The sequence below is a fragment of the Gopherus flavomarginatus genome, chromosome 7 (assembly GCF_025201925.1).
Source record: "Gopherus flavomarginatus isolate rGopFla2 chromosome 7, rGopFla2.mat.asm, whole genome shotgun sequence".
NCBI classification, from domain to species: domain Eukaryota; kingdom Metazoa; phylum Chordata; order Testudines; family Testudinidae; genus Gopherus; species Gopherus flavomarginatus.
In genome coordinates, this window is record NC_066623.1 from 15,410,911 (window position 1) to 15,438,332 (window position 27,422).

At 41.1% G+C, this 27,422-nt stretch overlaps 1 protein-coding gene across 3 annotated transcripts in view; it reads left to right on the plus strand.

The window, feature by feature from the left end:
* The window catches only part of RAD50 (RAD50 double strand break repair protein), a 46,109-nt gene extending 43,316 nt beyond the window's left edge, over nt 1-2,793 (plus strand). For all 3 annotated transcript variants that reach the window (XM_050962528.1, XM_050962530.1, XM_050962529.1), the window contains 2 exons: nt 1,330-1,463; nt 2,291-2,793. In XM_050962528.1, the coding sequence (XP_050818485.1) occupies nt 1,330-1,463; nt 2,291-2,477 (321 nt within the window). In that variant the 3' untranslated portion in view covers nt 2,478-2,793. The remainder of the gene's footprint in view (nt 1-1,329; nt 1,464-2,290) is intronic.
* Nucleotides 2,794-27,422: the final 24,629 nt, after the last annotated feature.

The window sequence follows — 27,422 nt, forward strand, 5'->3', positions numbered from 1 at the left end:
AAGGGTCGTCTTCTACAATGCAGCTTCCGCCCTGGCCCTTATACAGCTTGCCTGTGTGCAGCAATGGTTCCCCCGCCCATCACGGCACAGTGGCAGGACACGTTAGCCTTACTGGGACAAGGAGCACAGTAGCTCTGCCAAGGAACCTGCTCAAGCGGATTGCCCAGTTTTTGCATGAAACCTTTGAAGAGATGACTGAGGCCGATGACTGCGATGTGAGAGAGCACATCAATGCCCTAATGCACATCTAGGCATACATGCAGCCCTAACTCTGCAACTCTCCTAGCCCCAAAAGCCCACACCGAACAACTACCTTCCCAAAATAAAAGCCACTTACTGGGCACCTTCTCTGCTGTTCTTCCCCAAGCACCATCCATTGCGACTGGCTACCTTCCTCCTGGCTTGAAAAGAGCTCCTGGCTGCATGCATCTAGGGATGCCAGGCTGTCCCCCTCCTCCTCAGCACCCTCGCTCCTGCTTTCCTCCTCCTGCCTTGTTGAACTCTGTGCTGCTACAGTCTCTGAAATGTCCATGGTAGTCTTTGGAGTGGAAGTGGAGTCGCCCCCAAGTATCGCATCCAGTTCTTTGTAGAAACAGCAGGTCATGGGGGCAGCATCGGAGCTGCGTTTTGCCCCCCTTGCTTTGTGGTAGGCATTCCGCAGCTCCTTCACTTTAACCCTGCACTGCTGTGCGTTGTGGTCATGGCCCCTTTCCATCATGTCCCTTGATATCTGCCTGAAGGTATCGTAATTCCTACGGCTGTAGGGCAGCTGGGACTGGACAGCTTCCTCCCCTCAAACTCTGATAAGGTCTAGCACCTCACCTTTGCTCCATACTGGGGATTGCCTGGTGCATGGAGGCATGGTTACCTGGAAGGATGCATTGAGAGCACTCCACACCTTGCTTAGCAAACAGGAAGGGGAATTTCAAAATTCCCAGAGAATTTAAAGGGCAGGTCTGACGGCAGCGCAGTAGAATTCAAAGTGATGACCAGAGTGGCTAGAACAGGCATTGTGGGACACTTCTGGAGGCCAGTCAGAGTGCATTAATAGACCAGGGTGTCCACACTGGTGCCGCGGTGCTCCAGCCAGGGCACGGCAAGCATTATGCTTCTCGTGGAGATGGATTACCAGGGGTGCTCCAGCCATAGAGTCCAGGCACTCTTTGTACCTTGCCAGTGTGGACACCTCAGGAGTTTGGGCGGCCAGGGATGACTTAATGTGCTCTAACTTGCAAGTGTAGCCAAGTCCTTGGTGTTATAAATTGAACAGTTATATACATTGGTGCTTTCTAATCACATACTGAAGAGTGAGTTTTTATTTTCTTTCAGGTGCTTGCTTCCCTCATTATTCGTCTTGCTCTGGCAGAAACATTCTGTCTCAACTGTGGCATTCTTGCACTGGATGAGCCTACCACCAATCTTGATCGAGAGAACATTGAGTCTCTTGCACATGCTCTGGTGGAGTAAGTGACTTTGGCTTTCATTGGGAGTCTTTTGGGATGGATATCTTCTGAGTTTTAATAGACTTGAGAAAGGTGGATTCTTTGTTATAAATAGATTTGGATTTACACTACTGTGTCTTCATTGACATATACAGTTTTAAGTGAGAACAGAATCAGGTCCAGCATTTACAGTAGTTTTGCCACTGGTTAGAATTCATTTTGCCCAATGGCTTGCTAATTCTGTACATCTCTTACTGTATTTTGGGCAGGAAGAGCTTTAGATTCCTGCTGCTTTATTGGGAAGCGAAGGGAAGGGAAGAGAAGCACAGTATCAGTTTTTTCATTTTACACATAGCGAAGAAGTAACATGAACATTAGCTGTTAGATTGTTTGACAGTTTATGCTCCTTGTCTTGATGCATCCACATTAGGGCTACCACAGCAACAGTGAAGAGCTTTTCACTCATGCAGTTAATATGGGTCACAGCTCTTTATTCTTTTATCTTTGCTAAGAGTTCACTACATCTTTGATACTCAGAGCCTAAGAGTATGAACTTTGAAGCATTTTACTAATGGGCAGATAAATTAGCTGACAGAAGGAGAGCCTGCATTTATTTCCAATACATTCCTGTTTTTGCCCAAGTAGTTAACCATTTTTAATTTAATTTTTCACATATAAGAAAATGTGAAGAGATAATAATTAGGAAGATACCTTTTTTATTGAATACAATATTGATTAGAATATTACATTAATGTTGTTTTAGAGTTTTTTATTTTGTGTATTTGCAAGTTACGTAAAGTTAGCACGCAACTTCCATAAAAGTGTCCTAAACTTCATCTCTTTCATAGGATAATAAAAAGCCGCTCACAACAGCACAACTTTCAGCTTCTTGTCATAACACATGATGAAGATTTTGTGGAGCTTTTGGGCCGTTCTGAATATGTGGAGAAATTCTACAGGATAAAGAAGAATATTGACCAATGTTCTGAGATTGTGAAGTGCAGTGTCAGTTCCTTAGGATCCTATGCTCATTAGAACTTTCAAATAATTTTGTATTGTAGGATGACTCAGTGACACAGCAAAAATTAAGATATTGGATATGAAAAAAGGAACTATATTTTCTGACACTGAAAAATAATATAGCTTAATGTTTAAATTCTAGTTAAGTAGTATCAAACTATTGTATTGTTAAACTCTGCATCTTCAAAAATATCTAAAAGATACGCATTTCTGTGCTTGTTTTAAATATAAATACAAAAATATGGAGGATTTTGAATTATTACAAAATGCTTAGATAGCACTATAAATGTACCTGGTGCTTTAAAAATATAAATAAAGTCATGTTCTTCGAGTATGTGTCAGCATGGATTCCACTGAAGGTGCACACATCTCATGCATGCAAGGTCAGATTCTTTTAAATAGCAGTGTCTGTTAGGGATGTATATGTGCCCTGTGCTACATAAGGGGTAGAGTGTCCCACCATCCCTCAGTTCCTTCTAACTGCCTATGGTAGCAAGATGGAACCCCACAAGTCTCCCATCTTCTACTTTTCAGAGCTTCAAACTTGTCTTTTTTCAGTTAAATTGAAGAAGAAATTTTATGTTCACCCTTCTTCCATGTTTTCTTTGATTGGATGTCCCCCATTCCTCCCCAGTAGGGGGATGGGGGGGGGAGAGAGAGAGACACACACACACACACGCACACGCACCCTTGAACAGCAGGGCAAGATTCTGTATGCCAACATGGTTGACTCTAAACCATCAGAGTTCAAATCCTGCCTATCCTGTGATGGACTCATTCCCCTCAGTGATTGATACAACCTGTGACTCTTCTGCTTGGAGAGAACCACATCCTGGACAGGTGTTTGGTATGTAGGTGTGTTTTTCTCCAGAATCTGCATGTCAGGGACATTCAGCTCAAGTTACACGTGCTCAAGGAACCAATGTGGGCATGCTTGAGCAGATGTCCATTTTAGACCCAAAGGAAATGTCAACAAGGTGGAGCCAAAAGAGCAAGCATCAGTCAGCACTCCCCCAAGCAGACACCATATCCTGGGATCAAGCAGTGAAAGCAAGGAAACAGAGGACATAGTCAGAACCTGCACCATGAGCGTCAGCCCCAACAACCTCGATGCCAGTGTCCTCAACGCTAATGACCTTGACCCAGACAACTTCAATAATGGAGCTAGCACCTATGCTGCTGATACGGAAAGGCAGTGCACAAGACAAACTTGCACAGACCATTAAGGTAGCTCCAAACAGCACATGAGATCATCCCCCGAGGAAGATGTAAAACATAACTCCTTCAAGGACTGAGTCTCCCAAGTCCTCTAACAAGGAGAGTGTAGTACATGATGAAGGAGGCCTGGCACTGATACTAGGGCCTATGACTGAGCCAATAACAGGCCCAATTATCCCCCTCAGAGGCTCCAGCATCCCCCACTCCAGAGTGGCAACCAGTTCCAGAATTGGTGCAGATGCCACATTACTCTATGGCACTGCCATTTGAAGTGATGTACTTGTCCTCACTCTCACTAGCTTACGCCTTCCTGGCATTGAGCAGAGATGCCTTTCCCCTGCCTTCAGAGAGCAACTCCAAGGACAATGCCACAAGCCCATTGCTAAAATCTCTGTCCCAGGCTGGGCATAAATGACACTGGGCCAATCAGCCTTAAGCAAATCAGTACCCCATGTCACCTTAGCTATAACTGACTTAACTGGGGACTGTCATTGCACATGCCCTGGAGCAGATCCCTCTTTCATGCATCCAGGAACAGGAGGTGATCCCATTCTCCAGCAGCATCACTGTCTAGGCCTCATCACCTGAGCTGACAACAGCTCATCCCCTAGGAGCTGATGACTTCAAAGCATTCTCCTGTCTGACATTGCAGAGACTCTGGACATTGAAATAGTAGTAATATGAGAGAAGACACACGTGCTTTGGAGGATGGTTTTTAAGTTTGACATCTCCAACCAGGATTTCCCTCCCCATCGGTGAGGCATACTGGAGCCAGCTAAGGGACTCTGTCAGAATCCATCCACTCTCCTCCTCTGTCTAAACAGGTGGGAAAAAATTACCAGATGTCTCTGAAGGGCTTTGAACATTTTTCCATGCACCAACTCCAGGATCTTCAGTGGTTTTCACAGTCCAGTAGAAAATACATGTCATCACAGGGTACACCTATGGACAGAGTCTCAAAGAAATTAGACCTGTATGGGTACAAAGAGTACACCTTTGCCTGACTCCAGCTCCAGGTATAGAACTATCAAGCCTTGTTAGCAAAAAATAACGTTTCTCACCTGGGAGAGGGTCACTCCCTTCCTGTTAGAGATCTCTGACAGGAGAACAACAGGGAGGAGTTGCAAGAAATTGTAAGAGTGCCAAATGGTTGCTAGAATGTCACTGCAGGCAGCCATGGACATATCCAGCAGTCACAGAGTTGATGGCTGTGGCCATCATGATGAGATGGACCTTTAGTTGTTAGCATCTGGGTTACCCAAAGAGGTACAAGTCACCTGCCCTTTGAGAGGTTGTAGCTCTTTAGCCAAAGAACCAGTGGTGCTCTCCATTCTCTGAAGGTCTCAAGGAGTATGTTACTGGTGTTAGGGATTTACATACCATCTCCCTACCAGAAACCAGAAAGGTATCAACCTTGGCAGAGGATGCCATTTTGCTCACAAGGCTGACAACCTGCCATTTTGCTCACAAGGCTGAAAAATTTTTTGCCTCAGAAGGTATCTCAGTTTTCCAGGAAACGTCTGTCCTCCATCATTCACCTGATGCCATTACAAAGGCAGCAAGTGTGACGGGAAGGTTGAGAGCCGCACTGGAGCCAACCCAAAGCCTGCCACTACCTTTGGGAGCTGCCTTTCCCATTTCAGCCAACCTTGATCCATTGTCCTATTGGATAAATGGGTGTTAGCATGGCCACCCTATTCATTTCCACCAATCGAGCTGCAGAGAAAAGAAAAAATACTTTCTTCCCCAAACCTCTTCCCCATTTCCAGTGGTAACAAGGTCTCTAATATTCACTCAGGTTCTCAAGTAAACATTAACCTCTCTGAAGGAAGCATGCATTCCTTAACCACCTTACTCTACAACCTCCTGAAATGGTTTGACCTAAGTCCTATCCAAGAGTTGCTTGCATCTCCTGTACAAGTCCCTTACGGACAGAGAAGAAGAACCGGCTCTTTCTTAAAAGAGTGGGGGAATGCCTTTGAATCTCTAAAGAGAGTTTCTCATCATGAAAAAGCAGTAGTGTCACCCACAAATCTAAAGGTGTTTTGGGGGGAAAGGCTGAAAACCCAACAAAAACAACTCCCCAAACATACAAATACAAGGAAAATGTCCTTGGCAGGGTGGGGCAGGAGACAGAGAGTCTAGGTCATCGGCGCCAACTCTGTGGATGCTTCGGAGCTCAAGAACCCATAGAAAAAAAATAGTGAGTGCTCAGCACCCACCTGTCACAACTGTTTGGCCATGCTGCAGAGAAAACTAAAAGTCAGCGCCTGTTCTCAGGGCCCCTGGCATAACTTGGAATATATAGAGATCACCAGCAGCAGTGCATCATGCTCAAGCTCTGCTGCCTCCCCACCCTCAGCCTCACAATATGAACGCCCTATGTCTCCGGAAAAGGCGAGTGGGTGCTGTTAAAACCAAAACAACTAGCTGTCCCCAGGATACTTTTATGTTGGAGCTACTTGTCAGATTTCCCCAAGCTCAGGACTGTCTTATCCAATAAGAACAGTGTTTGTCTCAGGCCACTAGGTGCAGTTCATTTCTACAACCCGACATCTCCCACAGTTCTGTGATGTATGTACTGTTCTCCTTCTCTCTGCATTTCTGGAGATGATTCAGTGTTGCAGTATAGCCTGTGCTGTGCACGTCCCTTTCTCCAGCTTCCCTCCAGAACTTCTGCCTCTAGGGCAGCAGTTAGTGGCAGTTTGCTTTGCTCCCAACTATTTCTTATGGCAATGTTTAGTTTTTAGGAATTAGCAAGCAATTTATAACTTGTTTTCTACCTTTTCTCCTGGATTGGGTATCTGGCAGTGTGGTGGCCTCATCCACCTACATCTGCCATTCTTCTGCCTCCCACTCCAATTCACCAAACAGATGCCGAGGTTCTGGCCCTGGGACTGCAGAAGCCCGCTCCAAACAGTGTTACTATACAGCTTCTCTCCTGTTTCATCACAAATTTGGAGCCAGTCCAGTATCGTTGTTTGAGACTGCAGATCCTAAGCCTTACTTTTCAGCTCAGGCCAGCAGAAGAGTTCTTCCAAAATTGTCAGAACACTCCAGAACCTCATTAAGATATTATATCATGTGAGCTATATTAATTAACCTAAATGCAATTAGAGATGAATGAATTACAAGACTAGAATGGATCATTGTGATCATCTAGTCTGACTTCCTGTATAATACAGACCATAGGAGTTCCGTGAATTAAATCCTATTTGAATTTGAGAATATTGTTTAGAAAAACATCCAGTCTTGATTTAAATTTCCAGTGATGGAGAATCCACCACAACCTTTGCTAAATTATTCCAATGTTAATTACCCTCGCTGTTAAAAATTTGCACCTTATTTCTAGTCAAAATTTATGTAGCTTTAGCTTCCAGCCACTGTATCAGATTATATGTTTGTCTGCAAGATTGAAGAGCCCTCTACTATCATATTTCCGTTCCCCACATACGGGACTATGACCAAGTCACCCCTTTAATCTTCTCTTTGATAAGATAAATAGATTGAGTTATTCAAGTCCTTCACTATAAGACATGTTTTCCAATGTTTCACTCAATCTTGTGACTCTTATCTGAACCCTCTCTAATTTTTCAACATCCTTCTTGAATTGTGGACACCAGAACTGGACACGCTATTCTAGTAGTAGTTGTACCAGTGCCAAAATGCAGGTAAAATTATCTCTCTACTCCTACTTGAGATTCCCTTGTTTATGCATGCAAGGATCACAATAGCCCTTTTGGCCTAAACATCTCACTGGGAGCTCATGTTTGTCTGATTATCCACCATGGCAGTCTTTTTCAGAGACACAGCTTTCCAGGATAAAGTCCTCATCCTGCCCTGCGTTTCTTGTTCCTACATGTATAACTTTACATTTGGCCTTATTGACATGCATGTTGTTTGCTTGCACCCATTTTACCAAGTGATCCAGACCACTCTGTATCCGTGACCTCTCCTCTTTATTACTTACCACTTCCCCTATCTTTGTGTCATATACAGACTTTATCAGTAATGATTTTATGTTTTCTTTCAAGTCACTGATAAATCTCAGGTAGTGTAGGGCCAAGAACTGAACCCCCTGGCACCCCACCTATTTGATATTTCCCCATTTATGAATACGTTTTGAGACCTCTTAGTTCATCTGGTTTTAATACATTTATGTTTGTTATTGATTTTTTGTTGTGTTAATTTCTTAATCAAAATATCATGCAGTACCAAGTCTAATGCTTTGCAGAAATCCTAAGTAAATTACCTCAGCACTCTACCATTATCACCCAAACTTGTAATCTCATCAAAAAAGATGTCCAGATAGTGTGACAAGACCTATTTCTATAAACCTGTGTTGATTGACATTAATTGTATTACCTGCCTTTAATTCTTTATTAATTGAATCTTATGTTAGTCGTTAGTTATTTTTCCCAGGATCATTGTCAAGCTGAGTCCATTTACTTTTTTAAAATATTGGCACATTTGCTTTGTTCCAGTTCTCTGGAACTTCTCTTGTGTTCCAGATTTACTGAAACTCATTAATGATCCAGAGAGCTCCTCTGCCAGCTGTTTTAAAATTCTTGGATGGAAGTTATCCAGAGCTGCCTATTTTAAAGTGTCTAACTCAGTGGTTTTCAACCTTTGGTCCACGGACCCCTGGTCTAACTTTAATAGCTGCTGTTTAACAGCCTCCTGAGTTGGAATGGAAAGTGTTTCTTAATCATCATCATAATACGAGTACATCATCTGTTTTCCCCCTAACGCTTCTTCCTTTTCTGCATTACTATTGGCAATTCTATTATTTCCAATAGTAATGAACCAATTCCATTGTTAAGATTCCTTTAGTTCTCAATATACTTTTAAAACTCCCTCTTTATCCTTAACTTTGCTATTCATAGATTTTTCCTTTTGCCTTTTTGTTTCCCTTATCAATTGCTACAGTTCCTAGCTTCTAATTTATATCCATTGCTATCAACTTTCCCCTTTTTCCATTAGAATCAATGAAGTCTTCTTTCTCAGTTGTGTTATTGTAGCTTCACGGGCATCTAGCAAAATGTTCTTGAACACTTCCCAATTGTTGTTCACATTACTCTATTTAAATGCTTTCTCCCAGATGCTTTGGTCATAATTGTTTTCAGGTTTTGAGAAATTGGCTCTTTTAAAACATAAAAGTATATGTATTACTGGTTTGGGCTTTATACTGTTTGCACATAACAAATGTGATCAAATCATAATCACTTACATGTAAGTAACCATGTATGCAGTGTTATTGTAGCCATGTTGGGGTCCCAGGATAATAGAGAGTTGAGGTGAGTGAGGTAATATCTTTTATTGGACCAACTTCTGTTGGTCAGAGAGACAAGCTTTTAAGCCATACAGAGCTCTTCTTCCAGTCTACGTGGCTCAAAAGCTTGTCTCTCTCACCAACAGAAGTCAGTCCAATAAAAGATACTATCTTGTCTCTCACATAAATAACCACTCATTTTAATTCTTTGATTAATTTCCCTTTATCAGTCAGAATAAGGTCTAGTGTAGAATTCCCCCATATTGGAGGCAATGCTTTTTCAGTGAGGAAATTGTCATCTATAATTTTTTAGAAATTTCAAGGATGTTTTAATATCTGCAGCATGAGACCATCAGTATATGTCAGATTGAAGTCCCCTAAGATAACGCAGCTTTTTTCCCTACATATTATAGATAGGTGCCTAAGAAGCTGGTCATCTTGTCCTCCAACTTGTCCCTCCTCTTGTGCTTTATTTGTTAAAATGTAATGTCTAAATTTCCCTTTAGAGAAAATCGTCCATTTGTTACAGATTGTGTTCTGGTGGTGTCACAGCTACGGGGTAAACGTGCCTTTGACCGCTTTAGTTCTGCTTGAGTGCACCCTTTAAGAGGCAGGCTTGGCTTCTTGCACCTCACTGTGGGTGAACCTCCATAGTCCAAACACACTTAGACTGGATTTCTGGGTCACAGCCCAACACCTGGTTCCCAACTGTGTTAACTAGACAGGCCTAACTTAGTTGTGGCACTGATAAGAATTTCCTTTGGGAGCCTTTGACCATCTACATTTGCAGTGACACAGAAACAGCATCTTCAAAACAAAGCACTATTTATTTATCCCTCAAATGCACAAATCAAGTAGAGAAAAGGGTAAAAGCAAGAAAAGAACTATATGCATGGGTGTCACTCATATCTTAAACTTTCCTTGCTAGCTATTAAGTTCCCTTCAGCCTTGTTAAATCCATCACTGACAGGGAGAAGCAGCCTGTCCTGCTCACAGTATCTGTGGCTCTGTCTCTGTGTATCTCGTTGCCAGTTTGTCAGTTTTCACTGACACACTAAGCAGTCTCTGACCCCCGCCTCCTTTACTAGCATTTGAGGTTTAGGATTTCCTTTGATACTAGCCATAGGAAAAGTAAACCATTCTAGCTTGTATGAAGCCAGATTGATAGCTTCATGTTGGCCAAGGAAAGAATGGGTTTTAGACCTGGCAGATTAGGTGTTGAAATCCCCACTGCATCTAACCGTGAGCTTTGACATCCTTAACTGAGATCCTAAGGATCATGGAATTCCAGCTGTTCTAGTTTCTCTTTAGGTTGGTGCAGGCAAGGGACTTAAGCCCAGTACCATAGTGCATCAGATGTTGGCCACAAGATAATCCCTGCCTATCTTACAAATACGGTCCTTGAGAGTTTTAGTCACAATCCTTAAGTCTCAAGTTTTCTCAGCTTGCTCAGACTGGCTAGACTTGTAGTCAGACCAATCTTTCCAAAGTGGGATCTACCACTCATACTAGCAGCCCTGACCACCCACCCCTTTGAACCAAGAACAATGGTCACATCATTCTATCTATCTGTCAACACCTGCTATTTGGTCACTATCACATCTGCTAGACAAGTCTTGGAATTAGCAGCTCTATCCATGCAAGGACCCTATTGTGGGTTCCATGATGACAAGATGGTTCTTAAGGACTCCAGAATGTTTCTTATCAAAGATAAGTGGTCCTCCCATTGTTCTGTCCAAATCCACAGCATCCTATTGAAAATATATCACATGATCTGGCTGTATGTACAGCTTTAAAGATCTACCTCAAGCACACTGCATTGACTAGAAGATCTGGCTCTTTCTTTGTGTCCTTTCATCCGAAGTGCCCAGGTTTTCAGGGATCCAAACTATGCTGGCCAGATGGATTAAATTTTGCATTGTAGAGGCACACAAAGCATCAAGTGAACCTATTCCTGAAGGTATTGAGGTGCACTGTACATGATCTCTAGTGACTTGGGCAGAAGGACCTTGTACTTCAGCTGAGGAAATCTGCAGTGCAGCAGCTTGGTCTTCTATCAACACCTTTTATTAAACATTACAGGGTAGATTTTCTGTCTTCTACCCCAGCTTCCTTTGGAAGGAAGGTGGTGCCTCCACGGATCCAAAAATAACTTACCAATCAGGCATTTACCGGTACTTTCAAGAAAAGTCTTCTCTGTTTGTCTGTTTTGTTCTCCATACCTGTTTAATTTTCAGTGCTTTTGCTATTTCCCCGTATATCACAGAATTGTGGCATCTGGGCTGCAGTGTGGAAAATTTAGTATTCAGTCATTTCCTTTCTGATAGCAGCATCTCCCAAAATTCTTCCCCCCCTGGTGTGGCTTTGTTAGCCAAGGGACATTCAATTTTTTGTCTACAGTATGTGGGCCAGTTAGCCTACTGCATAATTTCACTGATTAGCATTAAGGTTATTGATTCCAATCATGCTCTAGAAGCTCTGGAATAATGCTTCTGATGGGAAGACAGAGCAGGAGACATGGCAGGCATGGGCTCCACTACAACACAACCACCTCCAGAACTGCAGAAAAAAGTGAAAACTGTTTGTACATCACAGAATTGTGGAAGATGCTGCTAGCAAAAAGGTAAATATTAGGTAAGAAATTTCCCATTGCCTTGGCTTAAGGAGCTCAGGGCTTTCTTTTAACAGTGTTGCTAGCTCTCCTGATGTTATCATGTGTCTTGTGGTATTTGGTATTTTACTTAAAGCCACAGCTGCTGGAAGCAAGAAATTGCATGAGAATCTCAGGGTTTGCTTGTTTTTTGTCTTGTTTTAAGTAAGTTTCTAGCCCTCATATTGGCAGAGATAAGCTGGAAACCAGAAGGGAAATTTTAAAAAATCAAAATATATTATTTTTTAAAATATCCCAGGATTTTTAAGCCAATGTCATGATTTTGGGGGTCCTGACACACAATTTTTGAACTCTTGACTTTGGCAATACTGTTAGTTACATAGACTCATACTTCAAGACCAGAAAGGACCATCATGATCATCTAGTCTGACTCCTGCACGTGATGGAAGTCCTCCAATCATGATTTAAAGACTTCATGTTACAGAGAGTCCGCCATTTACTCTAATTTAAACCTGCAAGTGACCTGTGTCCCATGCTGCAGAGAAAAGCAAAAAACTCCCAGAGTCCAATCTGACCTGGGAGAAAATGCCTTCCAGACCCCAAATATGGTGGTCAGTTAGACCCTGAACATGTCAGCAAGACCCACCAGCCGGACACCTGGGAAAGAATTCTTTGTAGTAGCTCTGAGCCCTCCCCATCTAGTGTCCCATCACCAGCCCTTGGGGATATGTGCTACTAGCAGTCACAAATCTTCTACATTGTATTGTAGGTAGTCTCATCATACTATCATCTCCATAAACTTATCAAGTTCAATCATGAAGCCAGTTAGGTTTTTTGCCCCCACTGCTCCCCTTGGAAGGCTGTTCCAGAACTTCGCTCCTCTGATAGTTAGAAACCTCCATCTAATTTGAAACCTCAGCTTGGCCAGTTTTATATCTGTTTGTTCTTGTGTCAACATTGGTGCTTAACTTAAAGAACTCCTCTTCCTCATTCATTAGGCACTTCTGTGTTTCTCTCAGTTACACTGTGGCGTTAATTGTCTCTCCTCCTCCATTCTTTGGTGGCAGGTTTTCCTCCAATTTTCTTTTGGCCTCTTCTCTGTTGGACAGGCTGTCACAACAGAGGACTCTCTAGAGAGGTCCCTATGACCTGCAATCTCCTATAGGACCTACCATATCTGTTGGGCTCTCTTATGGCAGCACCATGAATATCTCTCAGGACATCTTGGTTCCTTTTCTGGTTCCATTTCAATGCCTATGAACTGCCAGCTGTCCAGTCAGACTTTTGTTCTGTCTCCCTCCTGAAGAAAGAATGCTTCTTGTGAGAACAAGGGAAACATAAACATCAGGTAACATGGTCTAAAACTGGCTTGTTTCCATTATAGCCATCATTTATGTTTTTTAAAATATTAATGATTTGTGGCTGCTGCTTGTGCTATGCCCTATGTCTACATGAATTCTCCACATGTAATAAACAAGGTGCTACTCTGATACTACAGTAATGAATGCTATAGAAATGCCAATAAATAAATAGAATACTATCATGTTCACACTAAGTAGTAAAATAAGTAACAGTATTCCCCTACTAATGCAAAAGCAGATTAGAAAAAAATACACAATTCATGACTAATTTTATTATTTATTATGTAGCAAAAATAGTGTGCTAAGATCTTTCAGACAGATATGAAGACAAGGTCCGCACTTAGGGTATGTCTACATCTACAATTTTGCAGCGCTGGTTGTTACAGCTGTATTAATACAGCTGTATAGGGCCAGCGCTGCAGAGTGGCCACACTTAACAGCAACCAGCGCTGCAAGTGGTGTTAGATGTGGCCACGCTGCAGTGCTGTTGCACACCGCGGGGAAGGAGACCTGCTTGGAGGGGGGGGGTCGGGGAACGCCAGAGCAAACCGCGGGGAAGGAGACCTGCTTGGAGGGGGGGTCGGGGAACGCCAGAGCAAACCGCGGGGAAGGAGACCTGCTTGGAGGGGGGGTCGGGGAACGCCAGAGCACACCGCGGGGAAGGAGACCTGCTTGGAGGGGGGGTCGGGGAACGCCAGAGCAAACCGCAGGGAAGGAGACCTGCTTGGAGGGGGGGTCGGGGAACACCAGAGCACACCACGGGGATACCTGCTTATTCCACGGAGGTCAACAAAAACGCTGGTGAGTGTCTACACCTGATGACCAGCACTGGTGATCCAGCGCTGGATCCTCTACACCCGAGGCACGACCGGGTGTACGGCCAGCGCTGCAAACAGGGAGTTGCAGCGCTGGTAATGCCCTGCAGGTGTGTACACATCCTAAGTTGCAGCGCTGAAACCCCCTCACCAGCGCTGAAACTTTGTAGTGTAGACAAGGCCTTAGAAGAGATTTCAATCTTTATTTTAGAATTCTTCAGTTAGGGAAGTTGGAAATTCTCCCTTTGCTCCCAAAACTGTGTTCCCTGACAATTGAAATAAAATAATGACTTAAGGAATAGAAAAGAAAAAAAATGGTTCTTCTAGGAACAGATACTCAGCATAGTCTCTAACTTGGAAGTTCAGTTTTTTTCATGCATAATTATAGCCACTAAAGTTTTTGCATGCCCTAAAATTAGGAATTGCATATTCAAATAAGATAACTAGATGGCTAAACTACTCCATTTGTGTGTAACCAAAAACAACTTTGCAAAAACTCAAAAGTTGGATACATAAAAATAGATTATACTTTTAAATGTTTGACCTTTTAATATCTCCTTGTAACTTTGTCAGAGTTTATCATTTAAACAACATTTAAATATCTGTCCTAATCTATTTCAGTATGACAGTTCTGTGCTAACTACTTGGCCAAAATGTATCTAACCAATATTTTATCATCTACTTGTGCATGACAACTGAAAGGTTTCAACTTCGGCAAACTTGATACAATTTACAATTCTCCTTAGGTCAATTTGATGGAATGAGAGACTATCTAAAATAATAAATAGCTATTTGGATTTTTCTGCATCAATCATTTATATTTGCTTATGTAGCCAAATGATTTGCTTACTAAAAATGTGACTGTAGTGTATTTCCAATATACTTATCGAAATGGCATATAAAATCAACCACTGATTAAGAGATAGTACACATGCTGACATGAGATATTGTGATTCATGTCTAGTGCTATTCAGGTTATAAAAAAATTCATTTAACTCCTACATCATCTTCTAAAAGTAAAGATCAGTGCAACAATTAAGAACTCTAGAAAAATCCTGTGAAGATCTATATTCTCTCTGAGGGCTTCTGAGCTCAGGAAAGTTATACTTGTATTGCATACTCAGAAAAGTGATAAAATAATATTAAAGTCACAAAATCAAGCACTCAAAAGTTATGGAATGATGTCTGCATTCATACATTCCAAGGCCAAAAGGGACTATTGTGATCATCTAGCCAATCTTCTGAATTACACAGACCATAATACTTCCCCAAAATAATTACTTTAGAACTAGTGCAGCTCTTTTAGAAGAAAATCCAGTCTTGATTTAACAATGGCCAGTGCTGAGAATCCTCCACAACCTTGGTAAATTGTTCCAATGGTTCACGACCCTCACTGTTAAAAATTTACACTTTATTTTGTGTCTGAATTGTCTAGCTTCATCTTCCAGCCATTGGACCGTGTTATACCTTTGTTTGCTAGATTGAAGAGCACATTACTAAATATTTGTTCCCCATATAGGGATGTGTAGATGATAACCATGTCACTCCTTAACCTTCTCTTTGTTAAACTGTATAGATTGAGGTCCTGGGGCAGCGGTTGCACCAGTGCCACATATAGAGGCACTCTACTCGTACTCAAGATTCTCCTGTTTATGCATCCAAGGACTTCTTTAGCTTTTTTGGCTACAGCATTGCTCTGGGAGCTCATGGTCATTATGATACAGTCTTTAACTACACAATCGCATGCTATTTCTTCCGAAAGCTCATTCAGTGCACAGAATGGACAGTACTCAGTCAATATTTTGTTTTATCTTCACTGTTAAATATTTGCACACGTAACTTATTTGCTATAACCTAGTCAACATCTGCAATGAAGATAAAATTAATTTCCTCATGAGCTTCACCAGCAGTCATTAATATTTCTTCACAAAACCCCTGTGAAGTGAAAAACATTTCATGTGAAAATTTCACCCAGCTTACATTCTAGGTGCTCTGAACTTCTGTAAGTCATGCCCAGCTCTCAGGTGGGGGCATCCAGAAAATGAAGAATATGCAGTTAGCAACCACCCAAAAGGGCTTGCTCAGCATCTCATATTAACACTGTGGCAGAGACAGGGATAGAATCCAGTTTTCCAGGGAAGCACTGATCTGCCTTTACCATGGGACTCTTTCTTATCTCTTCCTGCAGTCCCCTGCCTCATTCAATACACACGTTCCAACTTCTGCTGGGGTCATACAGACAACAGCATCCTTTACTACATTACTCTGATTCATCACCAGCGCAGGTCCAGCCTGTGCATGGCATGGGGCAGAGGACCTGTGGAGAAAAATAACATGTGATCATGTAATTAAAGACTGTTATAATTCTCTCAAACCCCCAGAGCTCCCAGTCCTCCCCACCACAACCCATCTTCATGTCCAAGCTCAGTGTTTCCCTCAGCCCCACTCGAACTGGCTTCCAATCCCTCCATCATTTTCATCACCATCTTCTAGTCTCAGTTTCCCCAGCTCCCGCTTCTAGCCTCTCTGCCCAACTGGTGCCACGCTTCCCCTCCCTGTCCCAGTTTCTCTCCCTCCACACTTTGGTTCCAGCGTCACCAGACTCCTTGTCCCAGTCTATTCCTTTCCCTACCCACTGATCCAGATTTTGTCCTCTCTGCATTCAAATCAAACAGCTTCCTTCTCCCTGTGGACATGTGCCAGGCAGGGAGCACCTAAAGGAGAGACAGTGGGGCCCAGAGCAGCAATTAGAAAGTCCTGAGCCCCTGTAGCCCTGGGCTTGGAGGATGCTTGATTGCTCTGTGGGGATTGCTCATGTGCAGACTGGTCACACGTAGGAGCTGTGAGAGGATAGACCATGTTCAGTTAGTCTGGGCCAGTGCGTGCAGTATCCAGCTACACACAGGCACTCTGAAGAGATGGATCATGCACAGTCCAATCAGTACTAAAAGTAAGAACCTCCAACAGGTCCAGGGAAGACAGATTTTTGGAGATTTTAGTTGTTAAGCTCTAGCAAGCCTCCACTGAGCAAATGCAAACAGAGTTTTTAAAGAGCTTGTAATATGGCCAGATTTGGGGATGGCAAAAGGCACATCCCTGAAACAAAGATCAACCCCTTGCTGAATTTCAAGTCCCTCCTCCAAGGCATGGGAGCACTAGAGCATTTCAAAGAAAATGTCTCAAGAATTTTTTAATATGAACCCAAGAATATATGTTTCCTTAGCTTCATTCTCCAAAATGACTGAACTATTCTGGCTGGAATTTTTAGAAATAAATTCAGTCCGAGGCCGATATCCAGCATGGAAAACCTCAGCCCAAATGTTTGAAGTTTGGCAAAGTTATAAGCAACTGTAAACAGTCTTATATTGGGATGTGCTGAGCATGCTTAATAATAGGCAGTAAGTAATCTCAGCCCTGCCTATGATAAAGTAGTACATGAAGTTATGTTGATATAACTCCCCATGTGGGTAAGTTTATTCTGCTTCTACTAGGTGTCCTTTTTCCAGGCTTAGTTTTTAAGTATCCACACTGGGAGTTATACTGGTATATCTATAGTGCTTTAACTATACCTGTGTCATTATATTGGTATAACTGGGAAATTTTCCTATGTAGACAACCCCTGATATAAAAAAAAAAAAAGTCGAGGAAAAGTGCATGGAAAAAGCAAGTCTTTATCAATCACTGGGGAAGAGTGAGGTGTTAAGTGATAGTCAAAGTTTTACGGTGCTATCACGCAGAAGGAAAACCAAAGCTCACTATCAGTGTAATTGCTTACCACATCCAGCTCCCTTGTGCCAGCTTTCCATGCACTGTAACGTAACTTAAGCAATAGGGTATGACTGTGGGTTATTTAAACTGTAAAGGTTCATTTCAACTAAAGATAGTTTCATTGCTGTAAGGTTGTCTTATGTGCTTCAGGGGACAGGAGGAGTTGTCTATCTTCAGTTGGAATGGAGACCTTATTAGGCAGTCAAAGCTATCCCTTTATTTTCACCAGTGTCACCATCTAGAAGCACAAATGTTGAAACACTGAGCCGTAATTGGGAGCCCACAAAGGCCCTGTGTGCAAATTCGTAGGGTGCAGAATGGCTTCAGCTTCAACTTTAGTGTTACACACCTTTCGAAAGGCCTTCACTGTAGGTACACTTTAATTTTCCAGTAGCTTTCAATGGGGCTTCATGCCCTCACGAGCAGCTGCTTCTCTTGGGCAGAGAAAAACAGGCAAAGTTGGTCAATTTGTGCACTTACATTTGCTTATGGAAATTGGTATTTAATGTTTAAATACCTAAATTTGCATGAAAATCCTGGGAAATGAAGCTTTGAATGAAGACAGGCCTCAGTTCGCCTTCACTGGAAGTGATTCATTGTGACAATCCCAGGATAGCATAACATTAAGCTTTATAGAGTCAAAGGCAGAAGCAAAAAGAATAGACACTTCTCACTCCATCAAACAAAAATAGAATTGTTAATTGTTGCACAAATTCAAGATGGGTGGGAGTTTATGCTTTATCATTTTCTTTGGGGGTATGGCTATACTGCAGTCAGTATTGGAGCAGTGAAGTTACACAGGATGGTCTTCAGTTCAGGCTAGCAACATGACCTATGAAGGAAGGCTGAAGGAATTGGGTTTGTTTAGTTTGGAAAAGAGAAGCCTGAGAGGGGACATGGTAGCAGTTTTCAGGTATCTAAAAGGGTGTCATCAGGAGGAGGGAGAAAACTTGTTCACCTTAGCCTCCAATGATAGAACAAGAAGCAATGGGCTTAAACTGCAGCAAGGGAGATTTTAGGTTGGACATTAGGAAAAAGTTCCTAACTGTCAGGGTAGTTAAACACTGGAATAGATTGCCTAGGGAAGTTGTGGAATCTCCATCTCTGGAGATATTTAAGAGTAGGTTAGATAAATGTCTATTAGGGATGGTCTAGACAGTATTTGGTCCTGCCATGAGGGCAGGGGACTGGACTCGATGACCTCTTGAGGTCCCTTCCAGTCCTGGAGTCTATGAGTCTATGAATTATTACCCAGGGTTAGAGGCAGCTTGTACAGGCCATGTTGAGGCCTATGCTGCCATGGCTTCACTACTTGAGCACCTGAAGTAGCTAGATTAAATTACACCCTGTGATTGCAGTGTAGACATACCCCTCAGTTGCTGAATTTGCTTTAGTACTTTCAGTAATCAGAGGCTGATCTGTAGAACAAAGTTGTGTCTTCCTTTTCCCCCATCACACCACCATACTGGGTCAACTGATAAGCCCACTTTTCTTCCACCTTGAGTATTTTGGTAACTAAACCTATAGATTAGTGTTGTTTCTTAGAATCTCTCTCCACAGGCTCCCCTGTTGCATTCCACCCACACTGGCTGAACTGACATAAGTATGGTAGGCTTTCCCCATTTCTTTAACTGTTACAGTATCTAGAATCAGATTCTGTCATCTGTCTGGTAAAAGATTGTATCTCCCTCCTGGATGATAGACCCATATTTACCACAGTTAGTTGTTGTGCTTTTAGTACTTCAAATGCTTTGGGGACATTCTCCTAACAACGCCAAATCACTCACTTTCCAGTCACAAATGTGGGCAAATATGACAGGCACCTTTCTAGAGTTGGCACCAACAAACTCCCTGAGATCATGGAATTTCTGCATTCTTACATCAGGCTTGGGCAGTAGATTTTTAGGTTGTAAACTCCTTGCATCAGGAACTGTCTACATCTCTTCTGTGCAGTTGTAATCACTGTGCAGGGATTTCACTAATAAGACTAATATTGGAGCAAGAGTCCTTTGGATGTCTTAAACAGCATGGGGGAACAGAGACTGACTTTGACCACTTAGCTGGAGAAATTTCCAGAATGGGGAGTCTCCAGCAGGACTGCACATAACCTATCCAATTCCTAAATCTCTAGCCCTGTGACCTCTGGCTGAGAAGGTGAGACAGGCAGGTAGAGGAGTGACCCAGTCCCTGACTGGGTCTGAGCTAGAGCTGGGTGGGAAGTGGATTTTCCATTTTGTGGGCAATTCCACTGTTTTTTAATGTTTTTCCATTCCAAAATGGAATGAAAACTGAAATTTTTCAATTTCCCACAAAACATTCCAGTAATAATTTAGTTTTAGGTCAATCAAAGCATTAGACAAAAATCAAAATGTTTCTTTCCAATTTTGACTTTTTTATTTTATACAATGCAATTAACATACAGACATTAACTAACAGTTGTTTCAAAATGGCAAATCAAACCATTGCATTCCTAAAAGGTCAAAACAGAACATTTCAATGTTAATAAAATGCCTTTTTTTCAGTATTTTTCCAAAACAACATTTCATCAACCGACCTGTTTCCACAAAGCATTTAATGTTCACCAGCACAACATTTTCTGACAGCAGAATATTTTCTCAGATGATTTCCAACCAGCACTACGATCCCTAGGGCAGCTTCCACAGTCTAACCTGGGTTTCAGCCTAGGGTTGGGCAAAGAACTAGGTAGGATACTCAGATCCCAAACTCACAATCCTCCTTTCCTATATGCCTAGCATTAAGCCAGATGTGGCAGAGGATATGCCATAATTAAGGCTACGTTTATGTCACGGAATCCGTGATCTCTGTGACATTTTCTGCCCCTGGGCTGGAGCTGTCAGCTAACAGGCTGCATAGCTTTCAGCTGCTGCTGGCGGCAGGCCCCCAGCAGCTCCTAGCCTCTAGGCAACAGGAGGACCCTGAAGCTCTCAGCCACTGAGGATGGTGGGGGACCCCCTCACACAGCTCCAGCCACCTCAGCCAATGAGAGGACCCCTCTAGCTGGGGGCCAGGGGAGCCCCCTCCTTCCACATTTTGTCAGGGATAGTTTTAGTAGAAATCATAAACAGCACAGGCTGCCGTGAATTTTTATTGCCTTTGCCCTGTCCATGATTTTGACTAAAACTGTCCCTGACCAAATCTGAGCCTTAGCCATAATGAAGCAAAAGTTCTTATTGAGTAACAAAACACATATGCATTTTGTAGACTTGTTTTCCTAAAACTGTGTTAGGAAGCATGTATTGACTTACGTCATTTCTGAAAAAGTTTCATGCTATGGAATAATTTGGCTTATCCTAGAGTAATGTGTCCACCAAATACTAGTCTATAATATTCAAAGTTCAGACTGAAAGGGAAATACCATGCTCTAACTTTAAACTAGTACTTATTAGCCACCACAGAACTCATGCTGCTGAAAAGAGTTGTGGATGCCCCTGGTTTAGCTGTTAAAGGTATTGTGATGGATTTTTATGTCCCCAGGTCACAGAATACAAAACAATTGGGGTAGGGAAGAAAAAAAAGAACATTTCATGTGTTAGACCAATTTCTAGGTCATTGCGGATGTTTAACATCTTGATAAGTGTTGAGAGTTTCTTTCAAATCCAATTTAGGTTTTAAAAATAAAAAGCATAGCTTGTAGCCACCTGGTTAAAACAATACGACTGTTTAAATATGTTTCATATACTAGACAGATTTAAACATTAGAAATGCTTCGGAAGGAATTTAAAATTTATTTGAACTGTTGGTTAAGTCTTCAGAAGTGACCAGTCCCCCTGTGTGCCCAGTCCACAGAAGTTACGTCTGTTACAATCCCAGCTAGAAAGCTATGTTCAAGCTATAGTAGTGCATGCTTTTGAGCTTCACAGAGCTCTTCTTCAGGTCTCCTGCAAGCTAATTATAGGAGAGAGCTGATAATGCTGAAATATTTTGTGAATTCAGGCCACACAGTTTTGGTTAAAAAAAAATCATGTTGACATTTATGAAATTAAACATTTTTAATTTTTGGTTCAAAATGACTTTTTGGCTCAAAATTTCCTTGAATTGTATTTGAAAAGTAATGCAAAAACATTAAAAAATGCTCAAAATCAAAATGTTACCAATTTTTCACAATTTATTTTGGTTTGACTGAAACTTTTTTTCCTAGATTTTTTTGATATTGCTAGCACACCAAAAAATCTGTTATTGGCACAGCTGTAATCTCTATTACTGGCAGTGAGGTGTGGTCCCAAAAGAACTCAGGGTTGATTTTTCAGACCCTAGGTTGAGTTTGCAATGCTACCGGTTACAACAAACAACTTTTCATCTGTAAGCTAAGTAAAGCGGTGACAATAAATACAGAACCCCAAATGGACACGAAGAAGAGCTCTGTGTAAGTTTGAAAGCTCGTTTCTCTCACCAAAAGAAATTGGTCCAATCAAAGATGTTATCTCACTCACCTTGTCTCGCCAATAGAACCCTCCCAGGTCACTTTGCAGAGTAAAACGGCAGCTAGACATCTCAAAGTAGTGCCACTGTGGGGATTGTTTGATGTTAGAATTTTATTATTTTGTAACAAAAATATTAAGACTTGGACAGACACTACTAAACCCTGTATAGTGATGTTGGTTATCCTCATTTGATGGAGGAGTGGAGGGGCAGCTTGGCCAAATCTCAGTAAGTGGTATTGAAACCTGGTGCACCGGTCACAGAACTGCTCAGGTTTGGCCTGTCACCTTTTCACCATCATGTGCAATGAGCAGCCAGGCCAAATCTGAACAGCCTTAGGACCTCACGTGTGAAGGTGCAACAAATAGAGCAGGGAACTGGCCCAGCCTTGCCAGCCAAGAGCTGCAGGAGCTACTACTGCAGGGTCAGTTTTTTGTTTTATATATTCTTTTTCCATTTTATTTTGTGTTGTTTCACATGGAGCTCTATCTACGGCTGATAATGCTGCATTAATTCCCTCTGGATGGCTTCAGCCTAGATGACGTAACGTCATCTTGCACATCCCCAAAAGTGAGACCAGTGAGGGAGACTGGCTTTGAAAATGCATCTATCGAGAGAATGCATTGAAATGGTTCTTGTGAGATTGTTACAATGACTCTAATCAAATTTTATTTCATTTATATTTCCTCAGTGTGTGACAGTTGTTGTCTTGGCCAACACTCCAAAAAAAGCTGGTCCAATAAAAGATTTTACCTCACCCACCTTGCCTCTTTCATTTGATACTTTAACACATGCCTTAATAATGCTGTAACCTGAGGGGAAAAGCTGACATCCTCATCTCAAGGATTAAATTGGTAGAAATGTTGGAAAATAAAAAACAGAAGTTTGGACTAGTGTAATTCTAGTGACATGGACTAAAGGGGAGAAATACTGACAGCATTTGTAATTTGTTGTGTGTGCATGTATTTTAAGAGGGTGGTTATGTTTTCATTATATTTGTTTTTATTTGGTTGTACAGAACTCTGAGCACTTTGGAGAGAATCTTTTCTGTAGTTAACGTTATTATAAATAATACAACAGAGTACATCCATATTAATAATAGACTGTATTGCTGTATAGTAATGCACTTGGTTTTTAAGCTATCTAACATATAAAAAGTAAGGTGCATATTATATGTACATTTGGTCACTGGCAATTTATTGAGTGTATTCAATTTAAGAGTTGAGGTTTTTATTAAATGTTACTTGTATTTATTTAATGGGGGATGACACATAAAATTATTTTAAACCAATAAAAAATCAAGGATTTGTGTATTTCTAGGAGTGTATTATTACATACAATAATGGACATGGTTTGTCATATAATGTTTGCAATATGTGGGCTGTATTGTATATACGTGTTGCTATGCATATTAATAGATATGTATATTATATCACAGAGTCTAAGTTTACAGCCAGGAATAATTATTCACTAGATCTGATAAAAGCAAAAATGATTTTGTGGTTCGGAAGTGGACACAGAGCAAATGTGCCAGATCATGAGTTCCCCATCAAGATCTACCTGGTAGATGATTTGGAAAAAATGATTAAGAGGAAAACACTTTTTTTTACATGTAAATACGTGTAACAAATAGCAAACTATTGTTTTCACTTAGTATGCAGTGATGTTGTAACCATGTTGTGATGTTTAACTCTTTATCAGATAAAGTGAGGTGGGTTTGTTTAAAAATAAATCTGTTTGCATGTCATCAAAATCCATACAGCAGAATAGTTAGTTTACGTCATCATCATTTCCTCTTATACACTATAAAATAATTAGCTTGGAAGGTGCATAAACACTGAGATCGCCTCAAACAGTTCTAACCAGGCAATACAAAGAGTTGTGACCAGGCAATCAAGGATGTTCATTCTGTTAAAGGCAACTCTTGCTCTTTTCTGTCTGATAGATCATATTTCTTCCCGACCAATGATTAGTACTGCTATCAAGTCTAGCCAGCAGGAATCCAGCATGAGAGAAATGGTCAAGAGAATCACCAGCCTAAGCTCAGGAGCTCAGGTAAATATGTCTAAATGATGTTTTTCATAAATGATACCTAAGGAAATGTATCAACAGTTTGTAATTATTGGTATCCAATGCATAATATATTTGATAATTATAGGCCAGATTCTGCCAGATAGTTTCTTCCTTGGAGCTGTTAACAGAAGGCCTCATTCTTGCAAACATCTATGCTTTACTGCAAGCACATAAATAGAATCACTGATTTCAGCTGGATGACTTGTGTCCTTACAGTTAAGTACGTGCCTAAAGATTTGGGCCTAAGGCATTATTCATGGTGAATACCAGCAGCAGAATCTATCTCACCTTTGTAATTACACAGCTGATACTTCGTGTACTACCTAGGTACATTTTTCTCTTTTGCTCTAGCAAACAATAGTAACAACTTTTACAATATTAACCTATGCATATATGTAGTATCTATATTTTGAAAATGGGCAGGATTGAAGGAGTAATCTGATTGGCTAATCAAGGTTGTGATGATATCCTGAAATACAGTTTCAATCTTTTGCCTGCTAGCTGCTTTTTGTTTGTTTGTTTTGTTTGATCAAATTGAAGATGAAGTCATACACTCCAATAAGGAGAGAGGTGTTTACATTTACCACACATGGGTCACTCTTCTGCTTTGTCAGACACCCCAGGCGTGTTCTTATCCCACAACAACTGCATCCCATGCTTTACTCTACTGGAACTTTTGAAAATTCCATCCTTAATGCTTAATATAGGAGTTAATTTTAGATCCACTTGAGTCCATAGGAGCTACACCCATATGACTGAGGACAGGACTTGCCTCATAGCAATAATATCAAGTCACTATAAGGCTAGAACAACTAACTGGTGGGGGGTTCTGGTTTAAGTAATAATATGCAACATGGTATGGTATGTTATGTGCTAGGCAAGGTGCCCAGAGCATCTGGCACCCAAGAAGTCTGTAGGACTCGGAACAGATGCGCTGCCCAGACCATTAACTGAGTCAAAATGGGGATGTGACTAATTAGACAATAGATGAGAACTTTGTCAAAAGAACTTTGTGGTGATTATCTAAAGCTGAAAAATATTCATTTTACTTAAGACTCTAGTTTTAACTTATTTCTTTAGTTTGTTTTGTTTTCTCCCAAAAGAAATGATAAGGAAATACTTTACCCATAGATTGTTCACTAAGCTTTGCTTGATTGTACTGGGAGCAGGACTGCACTAAAACCACACTGAAAACTGCCAGATAAACTCTCAGTTTTGGTTTAAATCATTCTAAGTTCTTCTTCTGATGCTATCATTTGTGTTGCTTTTCCAGATACCCTGCAATAATACCAGAGTGATGAGGGTCAAATTCACTGATCCAAAGGTAAGAGATGATATATATGTGTATAGAAAAAAAAATATTTAAGACATAGACAGAAATAACTAAAGGTTTAATTTTATATATAAACAGTGTTTGTAGTAGTGAGCAAACAGACATTAAACAGATACGTACCACTAGCTTTTCTTCACACAAACTTGCACTGGTTTACTAATTTGGTTTAAAAATACAACATTGGTGAAATGTCTACACACAAATCTGCAGCAAAGACTTGTTTTACATGAGCCAATATGGAGACCTCAGTTATTAACACAGCTAAAATATTTACCAGTTGGTAGATGGTATGCAATTTCTGCTAAGTTTTCAGATAGTGCAGGGATGATTTAAACACAGGCCATGTTTACAATAATACCCAGGGTGACAATTCATAAATGCTCATCAAAAGTATCCTGTTATCATGTGATAACTGGCTAGTGTAGCCATTTCATGTCAGTGGAACCGTTCTGTGGTTACATAGGTCCTATAAAGACGACACAGAACATAATGTACATAACCAAGGTCATTTATCATATATAAAGGATATAGATGAGATTAAAAAAACCCTGTAAAGGGCAACTAAAAGGATTCTGGTTTAGAGAGTCAATGGCTAATTTCCCATTGATTTCAGTGGGAGGAGATACCCAGAAACCATTAGCTGGGTGTGACTGTTTATAGCAATTGCAAAGGTTTCAATCTTTTTTTCCTGCTGTCTTATGTTTAATAGGTGCCTGAGTCTGAAAAGTTGTGCCAAGCCTCAGAGGCTCTGAAGAGCGTCACTAAATGTAAAGAAGATTACGAACCAATCCTAAGCAATTTGCTCAGTCTGCATGAAAGGAATGTAAGTATCTGTTGAAAGCCTATAGTATAGTTCAGAATGTGTTTGCCAGGCATTTCTGATTATATTCTCATTTCTGATTATAGTCTCATTCCTCAGCTCTATTTGTTATACAGCAAATTTGTATTTTAAACCTGTGTTCTTTGCAATTTAATTGCACTCGGAGTCGGAGAGTGAACCTCAAATATTCTCACAACAAGCTTGTCCAGATCTTAAGAATCAGTTTCAGGCACATACAAGATTTTATGAGCATGGTAATAATCACGAGTGCATAGCAAATCCGGTGCTGTTAGTGTCGTGGAAATAAATGTTGCTCAGAGCATTTAAAGAAAGTTTTCTATCTGTCTTAGAATGGCTCAGATTTGTGATAGCTGTGAGCCATTCAGTATTGGGGGTTAGAAACTAATGCAAGTAAAGCAATGAAATAATATTCTGCTTTCTTCCCCAAAACACAAATAAAAACAACCTTTGAATCTTTATCAGATTGCAGAAAAGCATATTCAGTAGCCTATAAAAGGCAAGCCCTTTGCTATCAGTAAAGCACCTGGCACACTGGGGATGTTATATAAATGCTAATAAAAATCCTAATATCATCAATAGCATAGGGGCTCCATTGTTTCTGAACTTCGAGGTCTTCTCTTATCATCCTTTCCTAGAAAGGCAAAATTCCTGAACTCCAGATTCATCGGTCACACCTCCTTTAACTGAACAGAACGTACTAGTATTATTAATTATCTGTAAAGCTCTGTAGATACACTGGTATCTTATTGACATACAGAGAAAATCCATGACCTGGAGAGCTTAACATTTACATTCCAAGTTCAAGTCATTGTCTCCACAATCAGTAGGAGCAGCTTTGCCCCCAAGCAGTTATTTCATGGAACTGATTTTGCTTACATATTTGGCTCATAAAACAAACAAAGGGCCATTTGTTTTTTAAGTGATTGAAAATTGCTGCTGGCTTTGTTTAACCATTTCTAACTTGGTTTCTTTAGCAGAACTGCTCCATGGAAAACGGAGATGAGATTTATCTGAGAAACTTCTTGCCTCAGCTGGGAAACTACACCCAAGGACTCATCAGAAACTTAAAATTGAACTAAATGAAACCAACGTTTCATCGGGGTGCAGGCTGCAGCTGATGTTTTAAAACCAACCGCCCATTAATCTCTGTTCTGATCACTCTTAAAATAAGTTGTAACATTGATAAATGCACCATGCGCTTCCTCAGGGTTAGACGGGTTAGTGTCCA